Below are 21,237 nucleotides of genomic sequence, written 5' to 3'. Positions count from 1 at the left end.
CCCGCCGCTCTTCTCCGCCACCGGGAAACTAGCGTGTGCGGCCGATGGAGGTGCGGTCGCCAGGTCATCGATATTGCCAATTCCTCTACCGGTCGTTATGCTGAAGAACCGCTTGGAAGTGTTAGTGGATGGTGTTTGTGTTATGGCCTTAGTGGATACGGGTGCTGCAGTTTCCGTGAGGAGCTTAGATTTTAAGAACGGTCTCGGCCGCAAAATTATGTTTGGTTGGGATAGAACTGTCATATTTTGAGGTGTAGGGGGAGAATCGTTGGTTCCACTTGGTATTTGTTATGTAAATGTAGCGATGGCTGGACACGAGTTTAGAACTGAATTTACGGTGCTCCCTCGCTCTACGCACGACGTTATTCTAGGAGTTGACTTTTTACAGCAGTGTGGCGCAACTCTCGACTTCAACAGTAGCGAGATATCAATAAGCCCCAGCCTTCGATCGGCCCTCATAGAAGACTCGCCGCGGGCTGTCCAAGTGTTTTCTGTCTTCGAGGATACCGTCGTTCCGGCGATGTCCGCCATCTTCGTCCCAGTTGTGTCTTCGGGCACGGTTCCCAATGCCTTCGACGCTCTGGTGGAACCCGCTTCCCTTTCCAGTGCTAAAAAGAGTGTGTTGGTGCCCCGCAGCGTTGTTCGAGTGAACGAGGGCCGTGCCACGCTTTGGACTGTCAACCATACCAATGAACCTGCCGTATTGCCGCGTGGTTTGAAACTCGCCGGCTTTGAAAAACGCCTTTCTATGCACATCGCCTCGTTCAGTGACGGCGTTGCTCGTTCAACTAGACGTCCAGATCATGCTGATTCCCAGTTTCAGTCCATGATAAATCAATCGCTACCCACCAACGATCGCCGAATATTGATGGAGGTTCTTATGGAACATGCGGACGTGTTCGACTTTGCTCGAGATCAGCCACCACCAATTCCGCCATCCCGCACCCATCACATGATCGACACTGGATCTGCACACCCGATTAGACAGACACCATACCGTGTTTCACCTTCAGAACGTAAGATAATTGACGAACAGGTCCGTGATATGATGCAAAGAGGAATCATTCAGGAATCATCTAGCCCATGGGCCGCCCCTGTGATTCTCGTGAAAAAGAAAGATGGCACCTGGCGATTTTGTGTCGACTATCGCCGCCTCAATACTGTCACCAAGAAGGATGTTTACCCGCTCCCGCGTGTTGATGATGCCATTGACTGCCTCCATTCAGCTTCCTACTTTTCATCTGTTGAATTACGGTCCGGATATTGGCAGATACCGATGCATCCGAAAGACAAGGAGAAGACGGCATTCGTGACTCCCGATGGGTTGTATGAATTTAACGTGATGCCTTTCGGCCTATGCAACGCTCCGGCTACCTTTGAAAGATTTATGGACACTCTTTTGAGTGGACTGAAGTGGCAAATTTGCATGTGTTACCTAGATGACGTAGTGATCTTCGGGAAGACCTTCGCCGAGCATAAGAGCCGTTTAGCTGTGGTCCTTAACTGCATGGAGGAAGCGGGTCTTGTGCTGAACTCTAAGAAGTGCCGCTTCGGTGAACGACAAATCGTTGTGCTTGGGCATTTGGTTGACAAAGACGGTGTTAGGCCTGACCCACAGAAGATTGAAGCTGTCAGTTGCGTCAAAGAGCCCAAGTCTGTGAAAGAACTCAGGAGCTTCCTAGGACTTTGCTCATACTTTCGACGCTTCATCCCTAAGTTTGCTGAAGTAGCCTACCCCCTCACATGCCTCTTGCAGAAAGATATTCCTTTCAAATGGACTCCTGAATGTTATTATGCGTTTCGCCAGCTCAAGTTTCTTCTTACCTCGCGGCCCATACTGCGTCATTTCAGCCCGACAGCTCCCACTGAACTCCACACTGACGCAAGTGGCATCGGCGTGGGTGCTGTGCTCATACAACAGCATGACGGAAACCAACACGTTGTCGCTTACGCAAGTCGCACCCTTAGCAAGTCTGAACGCAACTATACCGTGACGGAGCAAGAGTGCCTTGCCGTCGTTTTTGGCGTACAGCGGTTTCGCTCGTACCTTTATGGACGTTCCTTTACAGTCATCACCGATCATCATTCGCTTTGCTGGCTGGTGAATCTACGCGACCCCTGCGGTCGGCTGGCCCGCTGGGCATTACGCCTTCAGGAGTTCAACTTTACAGTGTCTTACAAAAGTGGCCGCCAACACGCTGACGCTGACTGCCTCTCGCGGCTGCCTCTCGCGACTACCCTCTGCGATGACAACTTTGACGACTATCTTGCCGCCGTTCCCGTACAATTTCCGGATCTTGCCACTTTCCAGCGAGAACAACGAAAAGATCAAGACTTGGTATCACTTTCTGAAAAAGCTCATGATCCGGCATCTGCGAACCCTTTCTGCATTCGCGATGGTTTGCTGTATCGAAAAAATTACTCGTCTGGCGGTGCACGCTTTCTGCTAGTCGTTCCGGCTAGCCTCTACTCCTCTGTTCTACGCTCTATGCACGATGACGTTACAGCTGGGCACTTGGGGTTTGCCAGGACTCTTACGCGCATTAAGGAACGTTTCTACTGGCCAAATATGCGTCGAACAACTCAGCGTTACGTGAACTCCTGCGTGCAGTGCCAGCGGTTCAAGCTCCCCACCACTTCTCCGCCGGGCCACTTACATCCGGTGACACCACCGACCACACCATATGAGCAAGTGGGTGTTGACCTCATAGGCCCGTTTCCCCGCTCGTCCAAAGGCAATCGCTGGGTCATCGTGTGCGTTGATCATCTCACGCGTTACTGTGAAACTGCCGCCATCCCTTCCGCCACCGCCGCTGACGTCTCGTTCTTTCTTCTTCACGCTGTCGTCCTCCGTCATGGGCCTCCGCGTGTAATTATCAGTGACCGAGGCCGCCAGTTTACGGCAGATGTTGTGGAACAGCTTCTGCGCTATTGTACTTGCCAGTTGCGTCACTCTACGCCGTACCATCCCCAGACAAATGGCCTCGTCGAACGTACAAACCGGACACTGACGAACATGCTTGCGATGTATGTTGACTCGCGGCACAAGAACTGGGATGACGTGCTTCCTTTCATTACCTACGCCTATAACACCTCGAAGCATGAGACAACTTCCTATAGTCCATTTTTCCTCCTCTACGCCCGTCCGCCTCGACGTTCTCTTGACACCATTTTGCCGTTCTCTCTCGACACCGAGCCGTCTGTTTCGAGCACCCTCTGCTGCGCTGAAGAGGCTCGTCGGGTCGCCCGATTACGCACTCTGGCCTCGCAGGACCGCTCTAAGCAGCGCTACGATCGTCGGCATCAGGATGTCTCCTATCTTCCCGGCGACTTAGTGTGGCTAGCGTGGTTTGTCCCAGAAGCTGTTGTCGCACTACACAGGCCCATTTATTGTGCTCAAACGCATCAATGAGTTGAACTACGTCGTGTCTCGCCAATGTTCCCAAGGTCGCCCCTCTCGGAAAACACAGGTAGTTCATGTCGCAAGAATGAAGCGCTGCCACTCTCGCTCGGGACTCTGACTGACAGCCCAGGGGCTTCGTCTGCGAAGGGGGAAATGTCAGGCATGCGAACAGAAGAGAACAAAGTGCAAAAAGAGGCTCTCCGGGATAGAAGTTGAAGAAGAGGAAGCTCAGCATCTGTTGGTTAGCACATCAGGCTAAGGTGCAGAACCATTCTGTAAATAAACCTTAACAATATAACGACTTCTATTAACGGGTCAGGACAATGCATGTTACCTGCAGCGAGAAAATATATGCAGAGAGCAGAAATTCTCCTACCTCTCTAGTGGTGACAGCGGCGGCCGGGACAGGAGCTGTTGTTGTGGGCATTGTCTTCGTCGTGGTGAAGTCCTGGGCGGTCTGCGTGCTGGTCGAGGTCCCCGAAGGCGCCCTGGAGGGGACTGGTTCTTTGTGAAACACCACTTGAGTCGGGGTCCTGCACACCGAAAATGAACGCGTCGGGTAGTATTGCAATAATGTTTGGTTTTTCTTTCTTCGAAAAAAAAAAACAGTAAACTATTTTTACCTACGTCCCAATCTTGTAAAAATTATTTGCAGACACAAATATTGACTGGAGAAAGGACGGCCAGTAGTGTAGGTAATGAGGTATATGTGCCAGCAGAGTAGCATCAATGTGGGCAGCTGTTCTTTCAGTTCGCAGTGGCATTTCTCCGGTCCATGGTTGCGCATCGAACCACTACAATGACGCGCTTACGTTTAGTGCCTACCACGACCTCGGCTACTGATCCTAATGGGGCGAAGCAATGACTTCGACTTATCCTGAACCAACTTTGCGGAACACGCTCTCGCGAAACGAAAAAGAAAAGCTCATCACAGCGGATCATCGGAGGCGCTCCACTGCTGGGACCGAGACCCAGTTGCAGTGACGTCGTTTCGATGGATGTGAAACGCGAGGCGTTCATGTGCTCTGCGACGCATGTGCACGGCAAAGAACCCCAGGTATATCAAATTACGGGCGCCATTATGGCTACCCTCTAGCCCATGCTACTGTGCAACGTCAAACTTCGTACACCGCTTCCTACCATATCAAAAAGAAAAATAAAGTGCAACGCTCAGCAATGGAATCAGATATTGAGGCACATACTCCAAAAAGCCGTATACTTAAAGTTCGTAAATATAGGGTAGTAGCAATATAAAGAATAACTTCGAAGGAACCAGCAGAAACGAAAGTTAGCTCCCCCTTTAATCACGGCTTATGCGTGTGTGTCCGCAACTTGTTTTGTGTGACGTTTGTTGGCTGCTAGAAACATAAAATTCATGAAAATTTGAAATGTTGAGAAAAGGACATAGAAACAATTGTATATTACCAGAAGCATTGGGAATATACTTCGAATAAGACTATGAAGGGCCCAAAGCATGACACCTAAATGTTTTTTTATATACATTGCTGTTCCCACACATGCGCTACTGCCGGATTCTTTGACTCCCAAAATACTGCCGCTTGCAGGTGTCTGGTACTGGTAGTGTTAACCTTCAGCTACTCTCACAGCCGGGATGAGACATAGAAAGCCTACGTGGAGAAAAATTAATTGAGCGAGAAGGAATCGCCTAAGGGTGAAATTTGCAGTATGCTCGTAGGTGTTTATAAGGTTGCTCTGTTTGAGGTTCAGAAGTATATTGCTGAAAGCTTCCTGCACAAAAGAAAAGAAAAATAAGGAAGCTGAAAAACAAGTCTGTAAGTGCGCCTTTTATACAACACCCCATACAGGCATCAAGTTCGTGTTCGAGAGGCCATCAATGGTACTGGCTGAGCAGACGATTCTCAGGATCTCAGTTGTTGAATCTGAGAAGCTGATGAGGGAAACTGTAGAAATAATTCTGGAAGAAATATAGGAATCTTCAAGGGATGTCGGCTCATGCTGCAACGCAGGATGATATTTGGAGGTAATCGCATTTTGTTTCACTATACTAAACCAGCTTGGCGCATGCGGCGCATGATAGCCTTGGTTTTGCTTTGTGTAAATGAGAAATAATCAGTAATGTTTGAGTTTTTCAAGTTCTGCTCTCCTTCAGGCAGCAAATTTTTGAGCTATCGATAAGGGGCAGCCAGAAAATAGCAGCTGATTGAAAGTTAAGTTTATTTTGTTTTCCCTACATCTAGGCGTATTCTGATGCATAACATAGGCGCGCAACACTTCCTTAAAACTTCAAGTTGGGCTGCAAGTAACGGTTTGCTCGAATAGTTTTCTTATCTGTTTAGAAACAGACACAAACGAAGGTGACACACCAGGTGACACTGGCTAGACTGCAACGAGATTTCACTCCACACATACATGAACATATGTAGTTTGCACTGAACATACGCACATTCCTTGTCATTCACAACAGGTGTCGTGGCCTCCCCCCCTCCACCCGTGCGTGGCATGCGGTTGCGCAGATAGCCAAATCAATGCCACAGCCAGGGAACGGGTTCTCATCCTTAAAGGCGATGGACAACTGTACTGTAACAATGAATGGAATTATCAGTTTTTAGTATTGTTTATCTACAACACTGAAAAGCGCATAGGCTGGACCTACACTCCGCGATCTAAAAAAAAACAACAGGTTTTAGACCATGCTTCGGCTCATTCGAAGTTAGTGAAGCGTGCCATAGTGATGAACGTCTGCGTGCGGCATTGCAAAAGTCATGCCGGCCTAACATGGAATATGCCGTCTCCTGGAGCAGCAAACTGTTTGGCCCAGGCAGACTACCGTCATGAAACGATGACTGCGGTGGCTCAAGCACTGATATGGGACGTCAATGACGACTTTGGCGGCGTAAAGCCAAACCATCTGAAGAAAAGCACAAGCGTCTAGCCGCGGTCTCTTATTTCCACTGTCTATCCCGCTGCATCAATAAAGTGGCACAGAAGTATGGCCTAGGGGTGCTGTTCACGGCTCCTGGTGTACGGCTATGCTCTGTATGTACGGAAACGAAGAATTCGTGCTGCAGCAAAAAGCGCCGCACAAAGTTTGTGATGTACAGAACGGTAGTCGTGTACACCGTGCCGCTTGCTTGTGGCAATGTATGATGTATCGGCCGCACGCACAGGAAGGTGCGTGAATGACAGCACAAGAAAACATCCTACGATCTGCATCACTCGCCAGGGGAACGGAACTGGTGAAACATTGCACGAGGTACAAAGATTGCTGCCCAGTATATATGATACTAAGTCTGTGGTGCAGGCATGGTGCTCGGGAAAAGGAAAATAAAATCATTGAAGCCCTTCATATTCATGAAGCGGGCGACATTTATGTGTTAGCACACCTTTCCTGGCATTTTCACTGAAAGAAATTTGTTGTCTGCGCAATCGCATGCCACTGAGGAGCGGAGTGGGAGTGGGAGGGGAGGGCAGTGACACGAGACCTCTTGTGAATGACAAGGCAGCTTCGTGTAGTGAATGAAAACTATATATGTTCCAGTATGAGTCGAATAAAAGCTAGTTGCATGCCGTCAAGGGGGTCTATTGTGTGTCGTGTTTGTGCTCATTTTAAACCGCTAACAAAATGATTCCAGCGCGCAACACTCGCCGTTTAAGCCTTCCTGATCAACTGACCATTAGTCGTAATGTAATGACTCAAATCGAAGAAATCTAAATGAACCGTGCTTTGTCATTCTTATACTTTCCTTGCCGACGTACTCTACTAAATTTACAAATTTCGTTAGGAAATCTGAATATCATGTAGAGCAATTCCAAAATTTGACTTTTAAGTACTCCACAGTACGACTTAAAACGGGAAGAAAAAAAAAGCCGTTTTCTCCCAAAATCCTTATCTCAAAGCCCTCTCACCAGTAATTGCTAGTGGAAGATAATCCGCCATGAATGCCTAGAGCTTGCATATCAAATTGTTTGAAACAAACTATGTAAAACCATTTTAACACACGCGACATAAATGTTGAAAGCAGGTTTTAAATCTCGCTCAAGGTTTCATTTAAGTGCTCTCTTGGCTCCGTAACACATGTGAGACCGTTCGGTGGTTTAGCAAAGGTCATGTTGTTCAAGAAAGCAAAATGTAGGATATATTTTTTAGCGAAGTCATCTTACAACATTGGTTCACGAAAATTTAATGTAAATCTCACAAGCAGTCTTAAATTATGGCGTAAAGTTATTCCAACCCAACCGAAAAAAAAAAAGGGCCATGTCCTACATGTTCCATGCAAAAACATAAAATTTTGAAGTTTTTTCTCTGACAGGCTCAGAATTATAGTTAAGATACTATCTTGAAACTTATCACATTGCCAATTAGCACATTTTAAGAACTAATTTTGAAAATTACCATGCCTAGTACCTATGGTGAGCGGCCGTTCCGTAACCGCGAACAAAACGGTGGCAAATTAGCTTTTGGAAGTGGGAAAGCCTCTGATTCTAAAGCCTTGAAACACGAAGGAGTGTGGTTTTTTTTTTTTAGCACGATGATCAAATGAGCGCATGAGGCGTGTAAGAAGCTCTATGCAAACGCAACGTCTGCCGATGAAGTGGTTTACTGTTACAGTACTACTGCGCTTATTTCGAACTCTGAGCCTCGGACTGCTCGCAGTTGGCTGAATATCTTTTTTCCAAAATTAGGTTTCCATTATTGGAGAATTCATTTTGAAGAATATTAGGGAAACCAAAGCATTAAAAAAGTGTTGCTTCACCACTCTACAAGTATTGGATGCAACGCAGAAATTCGTTCTCGTTTTCCTCTAGTTTCTAAGGTCGGTCCGTCCTGCCAGGGGGGTGACATTTTAATACCCATTTCTCTTTGTCTAACTTGGCATCACAAATTGCGCTTGCACGTAGCGAAGGCGACAACGCATACTCTATAAACACAAACCAGAGGCACTGCGCGGTATTGTAAGACAACCAGCAATTGTGGGCCAGATATGCTGCAGTGTGCAGAATTAAGCGAGATGATATTTATCGTCACTCAGTGAATATCTGTTCGAAGATCCTCTTCCCCGCGACTATCTCTTTCATGCATTGGTGATGTTGAATTATGCGTAGTGGTTAAAAATCGGGGAGATTACTACAAAAGGAATGTTAAGCATTTGACTTAACCAAAAACCTTGGTATGCAGGGCATGAAAGCGCATACATTTCTGGCTCTTTGAATACCGGTTACGTTTAGTAAATCTTCGCATTCAACTAGCGAATGTAGAAATGTGATAATGCTGCGTTGATGTTGCTGAATAAGGCGCACAGCTTTGCGATTTCAGGGTTATCTCTCGTAGTTTCTATGTCTCCGCAGATCAGGCATCATCATCCCCTCTGCGCCTGCTTGGTTAGTGACTGTCATTCTAAGGCCTCGATCAGTTTGTCTGTTGAGCATGTTCATAAACTGCTTGTACGTGAGACTATGACGCAAAGCTAATGCAGGTTTTCTGAATACTCCGACGAGTAAACGCTAATTCTATCGCTCTAGTCAACTCGCCGACAATGTCACGCGTGGCCTTCTTGATCAGTCCAGTGCGATAACCCAACCAGAACATGTCTTCCTATATTCCCGATTCAAACTTGAGCTCGCCGCCCTCATTTCCTGCCAGCCCGATTTGTCAGCCTTAATCTTTCAACTGCGATAGAGATTTTGTATACAAGCAGACCTCTAACAGGTAATATTTTAACGCAGTAAACAATTCACGCTTATATAAACGTAGAGGCAGACCCTAAAAGACTTTTGAGAACACAGGATTGTCATATTATATTACAAAAATACTTCATTCGTCTAGCAGAATTAGAAGATCGCTAAAAAAAAAATCAGCAGCGACCGGAACTAAAGTCCTAAAACAAAACCACGGAAGCAGTAAGCAATATGTTCAAATCAAATAACCGAACACGCTAGCACCAAGAACCCTATAGATCTGTGCCACCTTTGATTCAAATTTTTCATTGTAATGATTCCACACGGTAAACGTGTATTTTTCAGCAGCGTAAGAAGGCGCTTCACTGCACGGCACGTACGCACTTGTCTTGCACGAGCAAACGCACCAATGGGGAAGCTTGCGGAACAACCGGGCAGCGTTGGAAATCGCAGCACCCAGCCAGCTGAAAGGGAAACGGTGCGCACATGCATCCACACAGTGCCACAACCTCGAAACGCGAGACCACAAAACACACAGAAAGTATGCCGGAACGCGATCTGAAGCTTCAAAATGCACTCATCTGAAAAACGAAAAATAACAGGGTCGTCATAAAGCCCTGCTTTTGTACCGAGGGCGTTTAGCGTTCTCCGTGAGCGCTCTCTTTATGATATTTTTTTTCGCATCTTAGCGTTGATTTTTTTGCATCACTTTTTCTAAAATAATTATGGAAAGGTGCGGAGATTTTATTTCGTTATTTCATGTTCTCTGTTGTTTTCCCCGTACCACTCTTCTGGAATGTATTCAAAGCGTTTCCACAAAAACTTACTGCCCGACCACTGCTCAGGTATTGTGCTATGGCATTATGGTCACTGAAACAAAAATTAATTTATAGAATACTAATATAGCATTAGTTGTCTGGTGGTCTCCTTGGACATGCAGCCTTGAAAAGCAGTGCTGACTTCTGCGATCAAGAGAAGATTAATAAATATCATAACAACCGTGGCTCCGAAGATATGCAGGGGTTGTCTGCGCGTTGTAGGCGGCTGAAATAATACAGAAAGATGGGGAGCGAAGGAGATAGTTTTCCGCGTTGGACGCTTCGGCGTGGGGAACGTTATTAATGAGTTCTTGGCTGCTTATTGAATGTTTTTACATTACCTGCTCCTTCGTTTATTTTTTTTATTATTTCATTGCAAACAGCGGATCATTTAACTCTTCTAAAGAAGCTGAATTGATAATTGTTCACAGAACAGGACGAAATAATAGGACACAATATGAGCGCCACGACTAAGCAAACAAAAGCGGGAATAAGTCACACGCAAGATCGTTGAAGCTTTTCAATACGCAAAAAGAGTAATGACTGTGTAAGTGCTTTTTCCGTAGCATTGTAAGAAATAGAGATTGCCTGTCTGGAGAGATGGAATTTTCTTTGTAGTCGCTTATCTGTACCTGCCGGGGGGAGGAGGAGAAAAGGAGGGCGGAAGGCCGGGATGTTAGCCAGAAAGAATGAATTCCGGTTGTATTTTCTGTGTGCCAATGTAGGTAAGCGTGGGCTTCGTTTTCGTTTTCTATCGCTCCCTTGAAATAATACCTCCGCTCACGGTATACCGGGCAAAACTAAGCAGCCCAATTTCGTGCCTTGACAAGCCATAAAGAAACGTGGCATTGATCGCTGCCAGTGCATTTCACATAAGCGTGTCACCACTCTTAAAGTGTAAAAAGCCGTAAAGACAATGCACTTGTGTCAGTGTTACGACAGAAAAAGCAAAAATAACAGATTTTCTATATATTCACCTATCCATTAAGGTATTGGAATGTTGTTGTTTCTTTAATCAAGCGAACTCCTTGGTTTCACACATGTAGTTCTTGTGTCCGCTGAATGCAGGATACAAATGGGGGACCATTACAGTCCACCGAATGAAGCGATTGCTGTAGCGGCCCCCGCCTGTGGCCCCATTTCGACTCCACTTTGTAGCTCGCCTAATCCCTAACTCCTTATTGGTGCTTCGGTTATATAGACGCACTTTTCAGCATGACCACATACGATACCACAGTGCGTGAAAACCACCCGACAGGTGTAAAGCCCCGCTTAACCAAGCCGCATGAACATGCTTGAGTGGCCTAGAGATAGCATGCGTGACTAGAATGCAAGGATCTTGAAACGGCCAGGCCAAATCTGGAAAACTGCAAAACGGGCCCTCTAACGCTGTACCGTCAAATATAGTAGTAGTAGTGCAGTACTTGGTTTAACACCCGAAGCGACTCGGGCTATAAGCACGGCATAATGGAGGACTTCGGAAAAATTTAGACCTCCTTGGCATATTCAGAGGGCTTTGAGATGTGTGACACCTCCATCAAATTGCAGTCGCGGCCGGGTCAGTACTCAGGTTTTCCGGCTGAGCAGCCCAGTCCATAGCCACTAAGCCATCAGGGGTGAAAACTGCATTTTAGCCTTCCGCTGTTTCATCACCCAACAAAAATGCAATGACCTAAGTTGAGAGCTTTCCTATTGCGCCTTCCCTTTACATCTGATTTTAGTTCATTATTGTCCTCGACTCCGTGGATTCAGCGGCCTTGGCGAATGCCCTAATACCCTTTTGAAATGCATCCGTTTAGAATAACAGGAGCGAAGATGAAAAGACTGTCCTAAACGCTTAGCATTCACATCCCTCTCTGGTTTGGGGTAGCACATCTGACACAAATTTGAAATCACTCTTTCTGTTACAAAAAAGAGCAATTAGAGTCATCTCTGGTATCTAGAGACCACAGTTCCACACTGGGGTAGCTTAACGATATTAAATATTTATAAACTAATCACACTGCGGCTGGCCAGTCATGCTCACTACTTGTTTTACATGGGGACACTTGCAGACATCATGCACACTGTCGAACACAAGAAGTACGAACTAAGAAATTATTCTGTCAGGCCACCCAGAATGAGAACAAATTATGGCTCTCAAGCTACATTGTACAAGATAACAGCTCTTTTTAATTCTAGTAAAGAAATAAAATATATCATCCATAAATGCAGAAACGAGCGCTTATTCAGGAAAAAAGTAGCTGAGATGCTTTCAGCAGAACCCTCATAAACTTATACCGATGAAAGCGGGTCTAATGAATGTTGAAAGTGTCTTTTAAACTTCTGTCAACATATCTTTGATGTGCCTACGGTAATTTTCCTTTGTAATTCGTGTGTATTCATTTCACATGTTCTATTACTGTTGCACATGTTACGCTGTATTGCTGCGCCAGGTGCACCAAGGGGGATGGGCATCGTCAGGCTTGCATGCCTTTTGCCCTCCCCCTCAAGTATGTACACATACTTGAAATAAACATTTTTCTTCCTTCCTTCCTTCCTTCCTCTCGAGGAGCTGCGCCGACAAAACAATCGCAAGTGTTATTGTACACAACGGAATAATTTATAGCATGGCAATGGAGCGTACAAGAAATAGAAATGGAGCCTTTTTTGTAGCTTTCGCCTATGCTTCATAGATTGTGTATTTTATTATTATTGCTACACCGACAATAAAAAAGACATAGATGTTCATGATCGCAGTTCTCTGCGTTAATTAGTGTCCCCAAATATTTAATTCCCAGAATATGGATTAGTTGCTGTGTTCCTAAAGTATATTGTTGTAACCGTGAGTTAGCGCTCACCCTACAATACCAACGTCCAACTTCCACCCTACATCACCAACATCAACTTCTACATCCACTTACCCAGGTCTGTAGATGGTAGCGTCGTCATCGAGCACAGCCGGCGTCGTGGTGACAGGGCTAGTCCTGGACGCTTCCGTTGCAGGGCTCGTGCCTGCTGTGCCAGCCGTCAGGCCCACAGTGGAGTCCGTGATCGGCTGAGGCCGCTGAGACGGCGGTCGCACCTTCTCGCCGTCGGCGAAGGGCGACGTCTTGAGCAGGTTGGCGTAGCGGCTGTTTGGTCGGACCCGGTACGCTGCCCGACCACGAATCCGAGACGATGCGGAGCTTTGCGGCCGAGCAGGCACGTCAGCCGGCTCGTGGAAGCGCAGGTCGTCGTAGCGCAGCCTTCGTGCTTCCAGCTCGCTGCCCACGATAACGCTGTGTCTCTGGTCGCCGTACATGCGCCGCACGAGGCCCTGGTTCTCGAAGATGTAGCGCCGCACAGCGTGCCTGTGACGAGGCATGAATCAAATGGAGGGAGATCCGCTCGTATACAGCCTGGCACGAGGGAGCTATTTCAGTGCGTTGTCCCTATAGATATTATTGAAAGCACAAGCCGCAGGTAAGCTAAACATCAGTATTGGTTCAGGACGGGAGGAGAAAGGAAAGGCACGTGTACGTAACGCCAGTGTGATACACGGAGAGCATGACCTTCGAGGGCCTTCTTACCTTATCCAACTTGTACCACCCGAAAGGTCCTCCAGTGCAAAACCATCCCTGGGCAGCAGACCATCTTTTTCTCTTTGTTTTGCAAACCATACACTACCATGTGCACGTCTACGCATTGTTTTCTCGAAACCAATTTCGAGACATCAGACACTAATTGAACACTGCATGAGCTTTACTTTCAAGAAGCGGTCCCTGAAAGGACATCAAAGAAGGGGTAATGAACTTCATGTCCTTTCTGTGAATCATTCCGCCTCATAAACTGCAAATGAATTGCACAAGCAGGAAATAGTGACCGCTCTAAGACGCAGGTAGAAACTGCGATTTCTAACAGAGGGTTTGTATTCTGGTGCCGGAAAGGGCTACAGCATACATGCAGTTTTTGCCAAAGTAACCCGACTGCTTGGGCTGCGTCTATGTCATGTAGTGGAGCGCTTGCTCTACCCGTAAAAAAAAGTGATGTAAGGAAGCCCCATCGTCCTCACCTTTCGATACATTTCCATATTTAGGCAACTCAAGAGGACTCCACTATAAGAGTCCCAAGTAAACCATGTAGCCTAGTCACTTTTGTCAAAGGTAATACTTCGACGTGAGCTGAACAGCTGTACTTCGCCATGAACCGCACAGCAGTTCTTTTTCTGAGAAATTCTAAACTGCTGTTGCGTTTGACTTCTCGACGAACCCTAAGTCAAAGTGCACTTCAAGAAATGGTTCGAAATTAATATAATTAATGTAGTGCTAGAAATACTAGCGAAGAAAAGTTTAAGGGAACACGAAATAGACTTGAAACCCATTTTACGACAGAGTACTCCAATCAAAAGTGGGGATCCAGAGAAGCGCGAGCTAATCAGCTTAGCATATAAGGCACAGCAAATCGTTGCATCCCCGCTGCCTTAGTACACGTGAAAAGGAATAACCGGCGTGAACACGAGTAGAACTGAACGCACTTAGCGCCTTGCTGGCACGGCAGCTATCTCGCAATATTCTGTGGTATGCTACGCCCCCTTTGTCCATGGTCGGGCTCAGCCTTTAATAATTATGCCACCCTCTTTCTCGCGCCATTGTGCGCCACATATTTGGTGGCCACGGGCTTCACGACACGAGAAAGAGGCCCTGCGCTAATGAGCTCCTGTCTTCGCAATGAACTCATAGCACGATGCGTGGCACCCGAGTTTGCACCCCAACCTACCAACCCGTGCGCAGCTGTGCCCTCTTTTATTGTACTGCACCACTGTGTAGTTCAGGTTTTTCTAATCCCAGCTGTACATCAACGGCGTCTCATTCAAAATTTGCCGGTTTATCCACGTGAAGAGGGAGCTGCCAGCCGATACATGTGACCCGCTGGACCGTCTCGCCAGACGTCCAATCGGTGGGTGACTGAAGGTCGCACATTTGTAGTTTTAGTCGTCCCCCACTCTGCCTTCCACTGCCCTCACTTCATCACACCATTTTGCAACAAACTCAAGTGTAGCCTGCAACCTCCTGTCCTACAGTACTTTCAGCTCAGCTGTCAACAAATGAGGCGTCGAATACCCGAACTCTTCGATCGTTATCTGGCTAGCCATGAAGTGGCGATTCCAAGACCCATTTACTCGGCTCTTAACTATGGTCAAAAGGAATGCCTTCCGCTGTGATGCTTGTTGCACTCCGCTTATTAAAACCAGTAATATGGTGCACATATTACATTTTACCGTTGTTTGAACGCATTCGCGCTCAATGCCACCTGAATATAACGAAAAGTCTGACTAGTTTGGCTCGCTCTCAACGCGAATAAATCCTTCTTGCTTCGACGGCCCCGGTTACAACATGCAGGCTTTAACGCGGGCTAAATTCCAGGGGAGAATATGTCTGAAGCCTAGCGGAGATTTATTTTCGGTTTTAACTTTTCATGAAGCAACTCTTCACTGCGATGCCTGCTCTTCTATTGAACATAGAGTCGAAATAGCCAACACCCCTAGGGTTCTAAATTGTGCAGTCAAAACGATTGAGGACGCCATCTTCTGCAGTATGGAGACGGGGCGTTTTCTTTTCATACGTTTCTCGTGTAGGGCGCCGTATTAGCGCACTGCGGATTAGCCGAGCATGACTGAGCGCAGGCGTAAAGAACACGTGTCGTCTATGGGACATAACAATAAATCCTGGTTTCTATTTCTCATTTCTATGATGTTATGACTGATACCACCGATTTCTAAGAAACTTACGGAAACCATACCGCTCCGATGCCAGCCATGGTATTCAGTTACCTTCCGAAAAGCCCGTTAAAAAAATTAAAACCAATAAGAATACAGCATTTCTTTGCTATGTGCCGGTAGGATGTGGAATTATGACACCAAAGGAAACCCCTCTCATGAGCCGACATGTCAGTTTTCTTGTTCGATGTGTCGCATTTTTGTCGGCGAAATGCGAGACTGCATCTCACCATGGAGTAAAGACAGTCAGCCTCACCCTGCGAAGTTTGGCGAACACGGTGGACCGCTTTATCAACGGCATCTCCAAGTGGCGAGCGCAAACACCCAAACGCCCTCATCTATGCTATAACAGATAAAAACATGGGGGCGGTAAGCAGCATAAGACGAATGCTCTACTGAAGTTATGTAGCTAGTAATTATGCTGTAGAAGGTTACTATTTAACTATTGCTGTGCATAATCAATACTGAGTCTTGCAGCGTGTGCTGCATACCTTATTGTTCAAAGGACCTTCCGAAACAAATAGCGAGGCAACTAAGGGGATATATGATGGCATGGGGCCGCACCTCACGAGGTCCTGAAGCTATGCGGAGTAACAGCGGGAGCACATGAGCACGCAAGGCACATGCATATGCGCCTGTTTTTGTTTTCTTGTGCGGAGAAAGAGTTTAATACAAACATTTTATCGATCGAAATTATCAGCTGCGTTTGAGTATATATGACAAAGTGGCTTTTGAAAAGGAATTACTTCATTAATTACTATTGCCAAAATTATTGGCATTACATTGAAATGACTACTGCAGAGTGTTGTAGCGGCGTGTACCGCAGATGCTCACCGACTGCCAAGCAACCAAGAAAATCCCCTTTATTTCAGCATGCATTCACTTATATACACAGAGCGACCGTGTATATGGCAGGTGGCAGGTGATCACAAACTAGAACAGAAACCAAATATACAACATATTCCCTTCCTTATAAAAACAGCTACATGGGTTAGTTAGTGGGCTAGTTTGAAACCGCCGAAGCAGGTTATTTAGTCCCTTGGCGTTGCCAGAAATTTACCTCGGCACCATGCGCGCAGTTGTGCTCGTGCGTTTCCGCCCGACTCTCAACCCCCATCCCTCCCTAGCTGCTTCAGCCCATGGTAAAGAGCCCATGGGCCGGGCTCGGGCTTTAATTGTGATGGCCGGGCCTGGCTCGGGTCTGTAGCATAGGATCCGAATAGAACTCAGGATTCAAATTTCGGGCCGTAAACACTCTAATATAAAGGGCAGCAGTGGGGCATTTTCGATAAGTAATTTCGAAAGAAATAAACTACTCTTGCAGCGAAATTACTGCTCTAAAGTAAATCATTTTATTTGTAATTTCCCAGACAATAAAAGTAAATACTTTCATTATGATTTACTAAGAAAAAATCAAATTGCACATTTTTATCACAGCAATTCAATTTACTGTTATATCTATATTTGAGGCCCGAAGCCCTGAGGACAAAATTCATTACTTCCCTCCGCCAACAACCCACCTCTATGGTGTTTACGCAAGGCATGCCATTTCCCCCTCCCCATCGTCCCCTAAATACTTAAGGAGGCAATGACAGGGTCGTTCGATGTATTCTCGTTTTTTACTTCTATGAATAATATACACGTCCGTGATTCTACTCGCGAAATTTTAGTGCTTTTCGCGCGGCGCATATTACAAAAAAAAAACCTGTAGAAATTGGAATCGGGAAGCTCCTCCCACCGACAGCGACCGGAAAACCTCTTGTGACGTCACACAGGATACTCGTCGGAGCGTCGTCTGCAATGCAGGCTGCAATTTAAGGACACACTTCTTTTTTATTTATATTTTTTTTGACGATTGACACAGTGGTCGGTCCTCGTGCAGTATTGCTTCATGAAGATGTTACCGCATGAAAGGCATGTTTTCTCCATCATAAGGCACAGTCACAGGAGCACTGATCTACCCTGCTTGCATGCATATAGCGCAACCCAATCATTAATTTCGGGGCATTTTAAATATTTTGGCTAATGAACATCTTCCTTTATCTCATGGCATGGGCTTGTCAAGAATCTGAAGCCTTACGCCGGCAGGAGTTAAGCCACCGGAGCAATCTGGGAGGACACTATACCAACCGTGCCCTTACCGCCTAAGCAATTTTTCTTGAATAAATGTTCTCTACTGCTGTTACTATATCGTTGACGATGTATAAAACATACTTGAAAGCCATCGCGAAGGACACAACAGTATTGTTCGGGACGGTAAAAATATATCAGGGCAGGTTGAGAATTGATCTTTAATATATGCAAGCCAATTCCGGCCAACACGTCATGTTATGTGCCATGTTTTTCCAGCCGTCAAAACTCAGTGGACAATATCGACCACTGTAATCCAGTCATATTCATTGTTGTAAAGTCCTCAAGACTGGCACGGCCCCATGGACCCCTGCATGCCAAAATGTATCCAATGTAGATAAGCCAGCTATACTAACAGGATCATATCAATCAATACATACAATGATGCGTGCAATGTTGGCAAGCCATCGCAGCTACCCATAAAATATCGACCACTATAAACTATGATGGATACATTATTGGGAAACCATCTCAAATATTAGTAAAATATTGACCATTGTTAGACAGCAAATATTTCAAGTTCACAGGCCATCAATGATGGCAAAAAATATTGATTAACCTATGTAAAGATGTATGGTATTTTGGCAAGCCATTACACTTCGTCAGGCAACATCGACCACTTTAATTGCAGATATACAATGCTGGGAAGCCAGGACGACTGGTGGGAGGATATTGACCAATGTATGCCAAGATAAATTCGATGCTGACAAGCAATCAATACTGGCATTGCAATATTCAGCAATGTATGCCATGATAGCTGCAATGCTGGCTTGTCGCCACAGCTTACTGGACAATATTGCCCACTGGAACCAACAAGTATACATTGTTGGGAAGCCACTAAGACCGGTGGGATAACATTAACCAATATATGCCAAAACATAAGTGTTGACAAGCCAGCTATACTGGCAGGACAATATTTACCATTGTATGCCATCATCGACCATTTTATCCGCAGATATACACAATGTCGAGAAGCCGTCACGATTGGCAGGGGGATATTGACCAATGTATGTCGATATATTCGATGTTAACAAGCCGCCAATACTGGCTGGACAATATTTACCAATGCATGCCATGATATGTTCAATGTACGCCAGTGGCCACCACTCGTTGGGCAATATCGGCCACTGGAACTGAAGATGCGTACAATGTTTACAAGCCACTAGGACCGGCGGCATGATATTGGCCAATGAATACCAAGCTAATTCAATGTCGACAAGCCATATATACTGGCACGAAAATATTTACCAATGTATGCCATGATTCGCGAATTATGGGCAAGACATTGCCAATGGCCGGGTAATATTGGCCATCATATATCACTGTGTATACAATGATGGAAAGGAATTCTATACGCAAGGTCATTATTATCCATTGATAGCCCATGAATGCCAATCATGGAGGTAACATGTAAATCACTGGTCCAAGAGTGGTCAATGTTATCGCATGGTTGTACTATTATTGGTAGTGCATTGGCAACGCCGGGCCACGGGTGGACCAGACGTCGCCATTCAATTTTCAATATCGGGCCGGTCGCATGTGCTCCCTGGGGTGGGACATGCACCTTTTTATATGCGGGAGCGCTTGTTGCTTGGCAGGCTAACTCTCACAACGTAAGAATAATATGCTCCTGAGTGTATGCTTAAATAATACAGCTGAACCCATCGATTTCGGCCTCCTTAACAATCTCCACGAAGGTCAAAACAAGTCCTAATATCACTACGGTGGCATATTATATAGTGAATAGTGAAATAGTGAAAGAAAATATGTGAATAAGATTTTTGATGTACAAAAAAAGAACTCCGTGACCGTCAACCACGGCGTGCATGCAAAAGTGCAGCCGACACCACAAATAGCAGACGACATGAGGATGATATCTCATTGTGACCTCAGTGGCCAATGGTTGCCAGACCTGAAAGCTGATCCCGATATTAATAATGAAAATTAATTTTTAAACTATATTCAACACCGATAAGCTCAAATTCTGAGGATTTATATTTCAATCTGTGTGGAGTGAAATGCAGTAATCAGTTAATGATCAGTTGTTAGCTGCCGTGACGCTTTTAACGACTGCGTGCCGGACGATGCGCTTCCTGCCTGCTTTCCAGATCGGAAAGAGGCGAGCTTGAAAAACGCCCGTCGCCCAGCGCGTAACTCGAGAAGCTTGGTGGACTGGGCTGAGATGAGGGCGTTCACAGCTTTTCACTCCAGAGGGAAAGAGCATTGGGGCCAGCTCTCTACTACACGCGAGAGGAACCAAAAAGAGGGGAATGGCACTGCGTGAGAACGAAAGGGAGTCATCGTCTAGCACAATGAGATCTCCGCCTTTTCGAGGCCTGAGAGGCCGGGTTAAAGACTCCATAGAGATATCAGGAAGATCCAGACGAAAAACAATTTGCAAGACTCTGTCTAAGCTCCCGCTGATGACCCTGAAGCCTACAAACATTTTTCGAAGGTATGACTAAGTTGCGATGGAGGTTTTTTTCAAATATTCTCTTTAATTTATGAGATCTTGGAGGAACCCACTGAGCTCATCTAGAAGAACTAGGAGTTTATAGAACCAATATAACTGCTCTGATAATAATTTCATAGAAGGCACTATAAACTCGGAGTGAAGTGGCTCCCGTTTCATTTCATCATTTAGACAGTCATTTTTAAATAATATACAGTTGCGGGAAGTAGCGCCGCAAAGTGTGCTTCCCGAGCGCTTCACTGGATAAAACGCATTTGTTTTCTCGATTATGCACGTGCGCTGTAACAGGCGTCGAGTGTAGAGCTCGATTACGCCACTACCTTCAATGAACTTGAGTTAATATTCTTGCGCACACTTCAGACCTTATTCTAACGATCTCGTGGAAAGTTTTACTACAGCCGCGTGACACTGCTACGTTCATTTTCCGGTGCAGCATATGGCCACACGCAGTACTGCTTCTACAAGACGGCTTCGCGCTTCGAACTGCGCCGTGGTTTAGCTCTTCTCACATTTACCACACGCAGGACATATCGCGAGAACTGAGCACAGTGGAGAGAATGAATCGGGTGCATTTCGTGCGTAGTTTTCTTCGGTAAATTTCTGAGCAGTTATTCGAGTAAAGTGGCCACAGCGCATTACAACAACTGAACTTTGCGTATAATATCCATACCAATGACAAAGGGAATGAAGGCGGTAAGGGTAACAGGCTATGAAATATAATATCATGACGGGTTGCGGTGTACATGTATTTGTATAACACGCTGTGTGTGTGTGTGTGGGGGGGGGGGGGGCTTGCGGGCGTGTGTGTGTGTTTAAAGTGCTGAAAAATCTATCAGCACTGCTAAACAAAGTAGCTGGCGGCGTAACCAATTGCTCCATCTTCTGCATTGGTAAACATCACGTATATGCTTTCGTTGTTTTGACATGGCATCCTTGCAAAGGTGATTGCCATTATCGGAGACAAACGTTTACAACGTGTAAACAAAAAAACAAAAAAATTCTCTAACCTTCGGCGCCT

General features: G+C 45.9%; 1 protein-coding gene across 1 annotated transcript in view; it reads right to left on the bottom strand.

Moving 5' to 3' along the window:
• Window positions 1-21,237, bottom strand: part of spz4 (Spaetzle domain-containing protein 4) — a 58,450-nt gene that overhangs the window by 26,667 nt on the left and 10,546 nt on the right. The window contains exons 3-5 of the mRNA XM_084608271.1: window positions 12,783-13,211; window positions 9,469-9,525; window positions 3,780-3,936 (exon numbers count right to left, since the gene is read on the bottom strand). Coding sequence (XP_084464397.1) covers window positions 3,780-3,936; window positions 9,469-9,525; window positions 12,783-13,211 — 643 coding nt within the window. The remainder of the gene's footprint in view (window positions 1-3,779; window positions 3,937-9,468; window positions 9,526-12,782; window positions 13,212-21,237) is intronic.

Source organism: Amblyomma maculatum, chromosome 7 (assembly GCF_055883805.1).
Source record: "Amblyomma maculatum isolate TAMU_Amacu chromosome 7, ASM5588380v1, whole genome shotgun sequence".
Taxonomy (NCBI): Eukaryota; Metazoa; Arthropoda; class Arachnida; order Ixodida; family Ixodidae; genus Amblyomma; species Amblyomma maculatum.
This window is presented reverse-complemented; position numbering and strand designations above follow the sequence as displayed.